At 40.6% G+C, this 13,089-nt stretch overlaps 1 protein-coding gene across 2 annotated transcripts; it reads left to right on the forward strand.

The window, feature by feature from the left end:
* Window positions 1-701: 701 nt before the first annotated feature.
* On the forward strand, window positions 702-11,554 carry sting1 (stimulator of interferon response cGAMP interactor 1). 2 transcript variants are annotated; one of them, XM_039615553.1, is made up of 8 exons: window positions 702-877; window positions 1,044-1,173; window positions 1,947-2,173; window positions 2,655-2,847; window positions 7,361-7,469; window positions 7,782-8,026; window positions 9,407-9,593; window positions 10,024-11,554. In XM_039615553.1, exons 3-8 carry the CDS (start codon window positions 1,947-1,949, stop codon window positions 10,272-10,274), a joined length of 1,212 nt encoding a protein of 403 aa, XP_039471487.1. In that variant the 5' UTR covers window positions 702-877; window positions 1,044-1,173; the 3' UTR covers window positions 10,275-11,554. The 2 variants fall into 2 exon arrangements, with proteins under 2 accessions (XP_039471487.1, XP_031607318.1); XM_031751458.2 differs by lacking the exon at window positions 702-877 and having other exon boundaries at window positions 935-1,173.
* Window positions 11,555-13,089: the final 1,535 nt, after the last annotated feature.

Here is a 13,089-nt window from a genome sequence, read left to right on the forward strand (position 1 = left end):
TGATCAGGGCTAATTAACACACAAACAAAACACTTGAATTTCCTTCCTCTAAGCTCAGGCACAAACATCACGGAAAGATTAGTTAGTACAGTTAGCTGCTTACAAAGTCCCACAATATATTAAAAATATTATATTCTACTGAAAATTGCACCAACACCACATGTTGTATCACAAGGAGTACGCCAAGAGCATTAAAGACAATCAGTTTCACTTTACTGGGAATAACCAAAGTAAAGCACCCAACTGACCAAGCCATGCTGACTATGACCCTGCTTTAGGAAGAAGAACAATATAATATGCACCGGTTTAAAAGAAAGAACCAACGGACATTAAAAAGCCAAACAACAACAGCAGCCAGCACTGCGACAGAAGAACAAAAGAGGACTATTGTACACAAAACCACATATACTCCCCTTTAAACCTCAGTACTCTGAACTGCCTTCCCCCACTCAGCACAGTTCAAGCACTTTACCGTCACATCCTCTCTCTGATCCTGGTTCAGCTGGAGGTAGATACCTCTTAAGATAAGATGAGATAAGATAAGATAAGATAAGAATTTTTTGATCCCACTGCAGGACAATTTGTGAGTTACCACAGCTCAGGTACAGATAGCAGGATGAGCACTTCAATACTCATCTACAAGTACTTTATAGGAAGTGACAGCAGACAGTGATAACAGCAACCACTGTGTGCTGTGTGACTTTTATGGACTAAATAGGGGTTAATGTTTACTAAAATCACTTCAAATAAATGCCTGTGGAACAGATGAAGATCTTTGGTCAGGTGGCAGCAGCGGTCTGAGTCTCATAGCAGACGTATCCCGACACATTCAGTTCAAGCTCAAGTTACCGCTCCCTCTCTCTCTCTCATGTATACGGTAGGTCTTTGCTTCACCCTCCCAGCAGCTGAATGAAGGAAACACAGTGAAAATTTTATTGGTGGAGAGCCAGAACTTCCACTTAGCTCTCTACCCGTCTCTCTTTTTTCACTTTCTCTCTCTTTTTCTTTGCCACCCACTCTTTACCTCTCCTTTACTGTGGTAGTGAGAATATTTACGTCAAATGAAAACTGAAACTGTTATACCATGAGGGGTGGAGACAGGGGGAGAGAAGAGGCAGTAATAGAGCAGACAGAGGAAATCTCTCCAGTCTGGATCACAGCAGGCACATCAAGGTGAGTCCCTTCATCTGCATCTTTGTCTCTGTTGTAGTTTTATAACATACTAATAGACAAACTGCCCTCTGTTACTTACCACAGCTGTCTTCACACTGCAATGAAGCGTGATTAACGACACGTGTAACGTTAAAGTAAAAGGCTGCAGCTTCTGTTTAGCGGGACTACATCAAATAAACCAGCTAGCGAGCATGTTAAATGTACCTCATTGTGCTTTAACACTCTTCAGTAACACCTGTAACATTGAAGTGTAAGTTCCATATTGTCACGCGGCATCATTTTTGCCCTTTGGCATTTCCCTTCTGCCTTTTATGACTGGTGCAGTGCTGTGATGGATGTCAGAATACCAGTTTTGCCTTAACAGCAAAAGAAATTGCGAAAAAAACACCTGCGCATAACTAGTTTTTCAATAAGCAGGTTTCAGCCTGCAGAGGGTTCCTGTGGAAAAATTAACCCCACCCCACCCTGTTGGTCTAATTTGTTTATGCTGACTGACTACAGTCCACCTGTTTACTTCTTCTGTAGGTATATTTATGCTAACGTGTAACAGCTGATGGTGCTCACGTCTTTTAAAGTTATAGAAGTTAAACAAGTTTGTGTTAAAAGCGCTGCTGGGGTTCAAACCTCCAAACATCCACAACCATGCAATTTGTTACTCCTGATGATCGACTTAAATATTCCAGACCAGAATTTAGACTTCAATAAAAAGCCTTGGGTGAACTGGCTCTACAGTATCTATTTTTCTGTAAGCTCTATTTTTTCCTTCCTGACAGATGCAGTGCCCTAGAGAACAGGATGCTCTAATCCCTCAGCCCCGTGGGAATTTACCTAAGCTCTGTGCTGCGGTGCCAGTTGCCGTAACTATAGGATACATGCTTTTATTCTCTCCTGAGAAGTTGCTTGGCTGGATTGCCATAGCAGTACTCATGCTGACTGTTGGCCCTTTGCTACATGGGCTCTGTCTGCTGGCAGAGGAGCTGATATATCATTCAAACACGAGGTGAGAGGAAAGGTGTGGTTGTATTACATTCACTGTATATGAAAGATGGGAGTAGCTCCATAACATTACTGTTAGCCTCAAGTGGCCACTGAAGGAACTGCAGTTATTGACTCCACTTCAGAAGTTACAATTGTTACAACTGATTAAAGCAGTTTAAAACCATTCAGTATGCTTACTATCAATATATATAAAACAAGAGGCTTGGATCACAGAAACAACTAAGTATGTCCGAGTTCATTGATTTAATTCCACAAGCTGAGACTTTACTGTTCGTGAGTGCTGTGTCACTTCTTAGGATGATTTTTAGTAAAGATATTTCTTTCCACAACTGGTGGAGCTCAAAAATGACAAAACATGTTTGCTGCCAAATTATTGTTAGAGATACCAAGACAGCCTTTTAAAAGTAATAATTACTCTGTACAGCAGCAACACATGTTAACGGGGCCAAAATTTGCCCTTCTTCCTTCCATGTTCTGACCAGATATCGAGGACAAGGGATGCTGAGCCACATGCTCCCTGCCTGTGGTTTGGGGGGCAAGACCCTGCTCGCTGCTGGTGTGGCAAGCCTAATGCTGTACCTGGCTGGACATCATCTACCACACAAAGGCAACACCTGGGAACTCCTTGTCCTTGTGTTTGTCCTTTACCCACTGTTGAAAGTCTCTGGAGTTCTGGTGAGGTTACAGACACGTCTTCATTGCACATCGCTGTCTTTCAGCCTCTCGCTTTAATGCTACCTTTTATTAAGCTTGTGTTCTAATAGAGATGAGGAAAAGCTGGGCAGAGGATTTTGTTTCTTTTATTATGACAAATATAAAACTGTCACCAAAATGTTAAGAAGCAACTACCATGAATTTATGTCTAAAACAAGTGTTTTTTTGACGCAGTATCAATTAAAGGATTATGTTTGTGTAATACCAAAATTTACCACAAGATGGTGCAGTTTTTGAATGAACAAGGGTGAGGTGTAGAGCTGTAATTACAGAGGGATAGATTTAATGAGGCGATGGGAAAGCTAGATTGAGAAGAGACGTTACAATTAGTGAGCAGCAGTACAGCTTATACAGAGTGAAAGTGTGGAGGAAGTCAGGAGCGGGTGGTGAGGTGTGGTGAAGTGTGGGGCAGGAATGGTAGATGGGTTCAAGGTGGGGAGCTGGGATTTTATTAGTTATTGGCTCTGAGCCCTTTCTTGTTTGCAGTGGTGATGGACAGGTTGAGAGGCGAAGTTAGGCAGGAGTTTCTGTGGACTGTGAGGTTTAAACATAATATTGGTATAGAGTGGGAGGCAGGTGGAGGTGTGCACTGGAGAGAAGAGGACTGAAAAGAAGACGCAGAGTAAATGAGTTTAAATACTTGAGGTTAGAAAGAAAACCGTCTGGACTTCTTTAAGTTGCTTGAAGATGTTTCCCCAAGAAGCTTCTTCAGTTCTAGGGTCAAATGGTGGAGAGTCCCAGATTTAAGCCCTGTGGGAGTGTCCCCCCAAGAGGGACAATGGACCCCCTCTTGATCCTCTACCTAATCACACGAGCCAAAATGTGAAAACGGGTGTAGATCACAATCAGCCAAGGTTTCAGGTGAACCCGCTGTGAAACCTAGCCCAGGATGTGAGTGGGCATTAAGGCGTCTGGGAAGGGATCTCAAAACTGGATTATAGATGGCAGTCGTTGGTGTCGTAAGCCCCGCCTCTGTTCAAAGAGGGTCGTTCACAGTGGACATAGATGGCTTCTTTCACGATGACTTGGATGACTGAGAACCTTCATAGACATACTTGAGGTTAGCTATCAGTGCACAAGAGAGTTAAAGAAGAGGGTGCAGGTAGGGTGGAGTGAGTGATTTGTGACAGAAGGATGGCAGCAGTAGAAGAGAATGCTTCGCCCCTAGTGGTGAAAGTTTTATTAAAATTTGCTGATGTGAAGTTTGAGTGTCATCCTTTGCTGCTGTTCAGATCGTGTAGCAATAGCGCAACACTTGGCACATCCCAAAAAGACGCTGAACAAGAATGGAAATGGAAATCAAGAAAAAGTCGTAAACAGGCTGCAACACACAAATACAGCAGCACAACTCTTTAACACATTAACATGTCATGGAAGTTGAGGATGCACTACACAAGTGCTGCTACCTCATTTCAGATGTTGTTCACACAGCGCTCCTCAGTAAAGTAATTCGTCATTCCAAAGAAATAAGTAAGTAAAGTAAAATTTTATTTATATAGCACCTTTCAAGATAAAAATCACAAAGTGCTTTACAGAGGCAAAAAACAGACATTAAAATCCAAAACAAAACAAAATTAACCAAAAGCGAGTTTAAACAGATACGTTTTTAACTGCTTTTTAAAAGACATGACTGAGTCCACAGATCTCAAACTCAAAGGGAGTGAGTTCCAGAGTCTGGGAGCCACTGATACAAACGCTCTGTCACCTTTTGTTTTTAACCTTGTATGAGGGACAACCAGCAACCCCTGGTCACAAGACCTCAGGGACCTGCTGGGGTGATAAGAAAGAAGAAGATGACTTAAGTAAGTAGGAGCTACACTGTGCAGGGTCCTATAAGTCATGATTATGATCTTAAATTGGACCCTGAACTTGACAGGGAGCCAATGGAGCTGAATCAGCAGGGGAGTGGCATGGGAGTGTTTGTGATGCTTTGTCAGAAGCCTAGCAGCAGCATTCTGAACGCCCTGCAGTCGTTCCAGGGAGGCATTACTTAAGCAAGTAAATAAGGAATTACAATAGTCTAAGCGAGATGACACAAATGCATGAATAATCATTTCCTATTCGGAACGTGACACAATGGGACTCAGCTTAGCAATATATCTTAAATGGTAAAAACAAGAGTGAACCAAAGATTTAACGTGTGTGTCCAACGTCAGAGCTGAATCAAGTGTAACACCAAGGTTTCTAATGGATGATTTAATATAAGCAGCAAGAGGGCCTAGATTTTTAACCACGAGGGGAACAAATTTCTCAGGAGCAAAGACAATGACTTCCGTTTTATCACCATTTAGTTGAATTACCAGCCATCCAATCTCTAACGGAATCTAAGCAGGACTGCAAGATTTGGAGCTTAGAAACATCAGGTGGCCTAAAAGAGATATATAGCTGAATATCATCTGCATAACAATGATATGAAATATCAGAGAAAGAGCTAAGAAGTTGCAGAAGAGGGAGTAAATACAACAAAAACAATAACGGTCCCAAGACAGAGCCCCGAGGCACCCCATAGGCAAGAGAGCTGACGGAAGATCTGAACTTAATCCAGTTCTCATGATGATGAATGTTCTATCCTCTTGATCCAGCTGCCATTGCCGCACCCAGAGCTAAACTCACATTGCAGACAGTCATTAATTAGCAGCATTTCTGGAATGTCCACCAGCCTGTCTACACTAGAAGACTTTCACTATAAACATAAACACGGAGCTACAGGCACAACCGGTCGGGTTAGTTGAAGGGCTACCGACTCGCCATGCTCAACAGTGCATGCAATCGTCCCAGCAGCAGTTTGTCTTTACATGCACTCAGACAGTAGATATGGGATCTCAAACACACACTACCAGTCAAAAGTTTGGACACACCTTCTCATTTGATGGTTTTTCTTTATTTTCATGACTATTTACTTTGTAGATTCTCACTGAAGGCATCAAAACTATGAATGAACACATATGGAATTATGTAGTAAACAAAAAAGTCTGAAATAACTCCAAACATGTTTTAAATTTTAGATTCTTTAAAATAGCTACCCTTGGCTTTGAGTACTGCTTTGCACACTCTTAGCATTCTCCTGATGAGCTTCATGAGGTCGTCACTTGAAAGATTTTCCAACAATCTTGAAGGAGTTCCAAGGCATGCTGCGCACGTGTTGGCCCTTTTGCCTTCGCTCTGTTCAATCTAAATCATCAACAGTGTCACCAGTAGTTCATGGTAGGAACCATGTATGTAGAGACCATCCGTTCACCTTTTCTGCATCTCACGGCGGCTGGGACCAAAGATTTGAAATTTGGACTCATCAGACCAAAGCACAGATTTTCACTGGTCTAATGTCCATTCCTTGTGTTTCTTGGTCCAAACAAATCTCTTCTGCTTGTTGCTTTTTTCATGGTTTCTTAGCAGCTATTTCACCATAAAGTCTCCTCTGAACAGCTGATGTAGAGATGTGTCTGCTACTGGAGCTCTGTGCGGCATTTATCTGGGCTCTAATCTGAGGTGGTGTTAACTTTCTGAGGCTGATGACTCAGATGAATTTATCCTCTTGGTCACTTGGTCTTCCTTTCCTGGGGCGGTCCAGTTTCGTCGTAGAGCTTGATGGTTTTTGCGACTGCACTTGGGGACACATTCAAAGTTTTAGCAATTTTCCGGACTCACTGACCATCAGTCTTTAAAGTAATGATGGACTGTTGTTTCTCTTTACTTAGCTGGTTGGTCCTTAGTTCTAACTACTGTTAGAACTCATAATATGAACTCTAACAGTTGTCAAATAGAGCTGTCAGCTTTGTACCAGCCTGACTTCTGCAGAACACAACTGATGGTCCCAACGACATTAAGAAGGCAAGAAATTCCACAAATGAACCCTCACAAGGTGCACATGTGAAGTGAAAACCAGTTCAAGTGAATACATCATGAAGCTCATTGAGAGAAGGCCGAGGGTTTGCAGCGCTGTCAACAAAGCAAAGGGTGGCTGCTTTCCAAGAAAGTAGAAAGTAGTAAAGACAAAGAAAAACCATTAAATGAGAAGGTGTGTCCAAATGTTTGATTGTGTATATGATTACGTTTTAGTAGTTAAAGCCTTTACTGAACGACTGGACAGTTTGATCTCAGTCAGAGCTCGTGTGTGTTTGTGGCTCACAAATAAAAACAGCTTTAAAGGACTACACTACACAAAGACCAGTCCCTTCCCGGGGCTTTACCTGATTAAAACTAATATGGCATTTCTTGAGTAAAAATAGACTCTAAACATGTCTTCATTAGCAACAATGACCATTGCGTTTTGCACAGATCTCTTTTGGTGCAGCTGACTCTGTCCCTCATGTTGAATTCAACCTAAAAATATATTTGTTCTACATGGGAAAGGGCAGCTTGGGCAAGAGGATGCCCTTTTCTTTCGCCTGGCACCTTCAGCAGGGTGTCAGGTGGCTCCTGAGCATAGGTGAAGTGTTGTGACATTGTTGCGGCTGTTTCTGTGGTTGGCATGCAGGGTCCGTCGGAGGTGGAGGTGTCAGACATCTGCGAGGGGAGGAAGAAGAACGTAGCCCACGGCCTGGCCTGGTCCTTCTACCTGGGATACCTGCGACTGGTCCTGCCACGTCAGTAACATGAAAACATCCACAAACAAATCATGTTTTGTCCTCATGTGCTGTTACATTCAGTTTGTGTCCATGTGTGCAGAGGTTTCTCCCTGTTAAAAAGGGAGTTTTTCCTTTCCACTGTCACCAAAGCGCTCGCTCTAAAGGGGTCAAAATGTATTAACCAGTTCAAGTTGAATCTATTGAGCTGCTAGACTCTGTTGTCTGTTCTTTTTGGCTCACAGGGTCACACTTTCTTCTCTATTACAGAGATGGGAGCTGAAGGTGAATGAAAAGATCTGAATTTGTTTCTGTGTTTGCGTGTCTATTCAGATTTGGAGCAGTCCATCGCAGCGTTTCGTGCCACACACCAGTTAAACAACACCAGTTGGGGTCGTGGCTCCAGGAAGCTCCTCATCCTCATCCCTCTCAATGCCAACATTTCCCATAAGCTGGAGGACGAGGATGAAAACATCCAATTCTATGACAACCTACCAAACAACGAGATTGACAGGGCGGGAGTCCGGGGGCGGGTCTACAAGCACAGTGTGTACCGCATAATGGATGAGAATAGGAAGGTATGCAAGCATAAAGTAAACCAGGCATAGGTTTGTTTGTTTTTTTACTTGATTAATGTGCATGAGACTGGACTGAAGTCCATATTAAAAATGTTTGGTCAGTATTAAACAGCTGTAAACATCTCGTGCAGGAAATGAACTCAGCGTCGGGTTTTTTTGCTGCAAGTGTGGGTTGAAAGACTCAGCATGCTCATATTTTTCTCCTTTGATGAGATTTGCAAAGATTGCACAGCTTAAATGTGACAGACAGCGAGAGTCACGGCAAAGTGACAGACTCAAGGGCCTTTTTCTCTATACATAATTTGCTTCAGTATTTTAGAGAACATCAGCGTGCTGTGTATCCAACGTGTTTGATGCAACAAATCTAACACTGACTGTACTCACAAGTAGCAGTTCAGTCAATAGAAAGGAAGTTTGGGGCAACATGAAAGCATTTCGGGTTTCATTTAGGACTAAAAATAGCCGCAGATAGCTCAAAGTGAATGGCTTTGATTTACTGCTGCAGACATTACATGGAATCAGGTTATTTTTACATATATATGCATATATATTCAGTTTAGTGCATATTTAATGTGCACGTTGTACTTCATCTCGGACAAGTACTTTACAGTCTAATACTTTAGAAAGTAACAAAACACATCTTAAGTAATCATTTTTAAAGATCAGTTTGGGAGTTTGATTTGTCCTTTTTCCCCTGTAGAACGTCATGTGAGATTTAAAATCATTTAAAACAGGTGGATGCTGGGGTGATGGAGGGGTTGAAACTGCAGGCAGTGTTGAAGGGAGGAGAGATAAGCAATTTTATCATTCAAATAAACATAAATTTGCAGGACGTGTTTGGTGTATGCTTTTATGAGTGTGAAGGAATCCGTGCTGCACACCGTCCTTGCTGAGTGGCCAAGCGCTAAAGTTGCTCTTTATGTTACTTTTGCTGTAGCTTTAACATCATGATCTTTCTCAGTGAAGCCAGGAAATCCTAACAGCTTTACACTGTCTGCTGAGCTGATCTGATCATTGTGACATTATTTCACTGAATATTTATTTCCAGGTTACGACATACTATAAAACAGACTCGATACCTTATCATCTGATATTTTTTGTACTTTGAAATGAAGAAATAAAATAATCTATCTCACCTTTGAGTATTTCCCTTCAATAGTTCAGCATTGGTACCACCTCCTGGTTAAAACAAAGAATCCACCAGTGGAAAGGTAGTTTGTGAAAGCGCAGTAACAGCACCATCTAGCTGTAAAACACCAGAATCAAACATATCTGAGAGGAGAGTACTGCAAGCTTTTAAAGGATTATCTGTCCGGGAAATATATCTTTCCCCGAGTGTCTGTTTTTTGTTCATGTCTGTGTGTGTTTGTGTGTCAACAGGTCCATGAGTGTGTGGTGGAGTATGCGACGCCTCTGCTGACGCTGTACAACATGTCCCAGGAGAGCAGCGCTGGTTTTGGGGAGCCTGAGCGCAGACAGCAGGTTCTGCTCTTCTTCAGGACCCTGCAGGACATCCTGGAGCATTCGCTGGAGTGTCGCAACCGCTACAAACTCATCCTGCTCAATGGTAGGAAGTGTGTGTGTGTGTGTGTGTGTGTGTGTGTGTGTGTGTGTGTGTGTGAGAGAGAGAGAGAGAGAGAGAGAGAGAAAGAGAGAGAGAGAGAACTTTGTACTCCCAGCATGACACAGACTGCTTTTAGGGGGATTTTAGCTTTCAGCTTATCCACTTTCCTACAAGGACGTTGTGGCTGTTTTTAAAGGGGTTTTGTTGCTACACTGGAGTCTAAATGTGGTACAGTATGAAGCTGAAATGAAATATGTAGGTCAGAGGATCAGTATCAGGAACATTTCTGGCTTCGGTCTAGTTAATTCTGGCCTCATGTGAACTCATATTTATCTTTGTGATGGAACTGAATTTCACTGTGTAGTTCTTCAGTTGTTATAACCATGGAATTAACAACCAGATAATCTTCTTCTTTGTCTTCACCGTTTTCTAGATGAGCAGGATGACCCTCACTTCCTGTCCAAGGCCATCCTCAGACACTTGGAGCAGCAGGAGAGAGAGGAGTTCTGTCTTACACCAAATCCTCAAGAAGAGAGGCCACACCCATTTGTGGGCAATGCAGATACTAATAATGCTGATGCTGATGTGATGAGCAGAGACCCAACGCTCATGATCAGCCTGGAGCAACCTCAGCCTCTGAGGGGCCCCATGGAGGACACTTACCACGTCAGCAAACAAAGATGAAGACAGGCTCTATGGAGGACCAGAAGAGCCATGTGCATCAAAATAAAGAATTTCATGCTTCAATAATAAATTTATCCAATTGAATATGCATTTTTAAATTCATTTTTATTCATTGAAACATTACTAAAATAATTTATTATTCAATGATTTAATTAAAAATAAAAACACTATTTATAAATAATTATTTCAAAATCCCAAATTTAATCTATTTGCTAATAAAATAGCGAATTCACGAGCTAACAGGAACGGGAAAAATGCAGGGAGCAAATGGATTGGAAAATGTCAGAAATAAATGTCTTATTTAAATTATATTTAAAAAATTTGTAGAGATTTTGAAAATCTGTTTTTTAATTTGGCATTTGAAAATGGTTTTTGAAATGAGGTTTTTACTGGGAGATTTTATTAATTATTTATTAAAGGATTCATTTTGAAATACTGATTTTTATTTTAAATGAAATTATTACATCATAAATTACTTTAGTAATGTTTAAATAAATAAAAACAATTCTAAAATGAATTCCTAAATGGATTTCCTAATGCATATTTTATTGCACATTCATTACTGAAGCACAAAATTCTTTATTTCTTCGGGTCCTCCGTAAGGCTCCGCCTCCGTCACTGTGTGCCAACTCTGCAACATGATCATTTGGTACATTCCTACAGCGTATATCTTTAAAATAGTGGATTCAATTTATAGCTTTTTGGAGTTTCTTATATAGATTTTTTTTTACATTTTGTTTTGAAAGTACCTTTTGTGCATTCATATTATAGAATAATTAAAATTCTCCAAGAATTGGCACCAGCCTGTTGCGTGGCTATCACACAGAGACAGACAACCAATCACACTCAGGGGCTAATTTGGACTCACCAGTCAAAGTGTCGTCTGTGGACTGTGGGAGGAGAGAGGGAGAACGTGCAAACCCGCACACAAATCTTGCTGTGGAGCGACAGCGCTAACCTCCACCACCGTGCCACCCAATGCAAAGACAAATGGTGATTAAATGATCATTCAAAATAAACCAGTCTGGCATGATTCATTTATTCCAGCTGTTAAAACTGTTAATTAAAATGTATAATTAGTAATAATTTGAAACATGTTGAGATAATTAAAACAATTAGCATGTTCTCAAATGTCAGACACTGATAGTTAATTAACTGTGAATGAACACTGTTAAACAATGAATGTAATAATAATCAATGTACTACTATTTACGGTTTTTAATAAAGGTTTTTGTAAAGGTGCAAATTATGTCTGTAAAATAATAAATCTGTAAACTTTATTTGCTATTATCAAGTTATTACGGTTAAACCGATGTTTATGATTCCAGTTAAACGTGCGTGCGGCATGAATGTGGATGATGTTGCTGTAAGTCACAAGACTGAACCTGCAGGTTTTCTTCTTTTTTATTTTACTGTTTAGTTTAGTTTTCTCGTTGTCTTTCCTTCTGCCTTTGCCGTCGGTTTAGCTTTGTTAATGCAGGAAAGTTCTTGTTTAGTTATTATTGTGAAATAAAATTAGAGATAAGTAAAAACGGCCACACTCTAAAAGTCTGTAACTCCTATGTATTTTTATTTTTTCATCTGAACACAATAACACACTTTAGTTTCCAATAAGTTTATTGATTGATTTGGATACATTTGTTCTATTTGTAATCACGCACATTTACTTTACCTATGTATTCATACCAGTTCATTACTTTCTTTGATTTTTGACCAACCTTTGCTTCTTCTGACTAACCTGCCATGATCCCTGGGAGATGGCAGACAAAAGGTGGTGGTCAGGGTTTGAACACTTAAATACAAAGAGGGATAATTGGACTGCACCACCACTTGCTGAAGGGGAGAATGTGTATTTCTTTAATTAAAAAAAGCTTTTGTATTTGATTAGATATTTGAGTTTAGGGTTCAGTGGTTTTGATTTTCTTCTTTGGTCTTTAGTTTATTAACAAACTGTACTGCATCGTTTTTGTGGTTTATGATTGTGTTTGTTTAAATACCCCTCGTGTGTCATAGTGGTCTGATCAGCCATTATCTATACCCCTGTGTGTCATTTCCTGTTTAGGTCAGTTATGTTTGTTTGGGCAGTCGTTTGGTTTGTGAAGGTTGCAGTTCTTTGCCTGAGTTTCTTTTGTTTTGTTTCTTTGACCTCTTTTATCAGCTCAACATTTATTACTTTTGTAAATATAATTTTTCGGGTTAAATAAATGGAAACCCTATTTTTCTAATATTTCCTGTGACTCCTGCTTTTTTCACCTCGGTCCATCACAGGGTTGCATTATAGTTGGAATATGTTTATTACATGACCAAAAGGACTACTGGGGATCTCTGAATACTTTACAGTCTTGAGAATGAAGACTGGCTCGTGGACCAGTGATGAGGCCTCGATTACAAGCACAGCATTTGGTAATCATGCTGTGCAAAAACACTATAAAAGCTGTTACATGTGTAGATATTATTATTGTTATGTTCATAATCAGCACAGGTCCACTGGTATTTGGACAATGACAGAGTTTTTATAATTGTGCTTCGGTACACCACCATCAAAATGTATTCAAGTGCCAACTTTCAGCTTCGATTCAAGAAGGTTTACAAAAAGTTCCACACATTTTTATACACAGTCCAGTATTTTCAGAGACTCAGATTAAGTGGTCAAACTAACACACTTTTCAATGCAGATTATTTTTGATACGCAAGTCTAATATGGCCTTATGCAACCGGTGATTTGCACCTGTTTTAAACCCTCTGCACTTACATTCACCAAGGCGTCTCTTGATGACAGTGTCCTCCAGAGTGTTGTCATGACTTGGCTGGTTGT

The sequence above is a fragment of the Oreochromis aureus genome, linkage group 2 (genome assembly GCF_013358895.1).
Source record: "Oreochromis aureus strain Israel breed Guangdong linkage group 2, ZZ_aureus, whole genome shotgun sequence".
Lineage (NCBI taxonomy): Eukaryota > Metazoa > Chordata > Actinopteri > Cichliformes > Cichlidae > Oreochromis > Oreochromis aureus.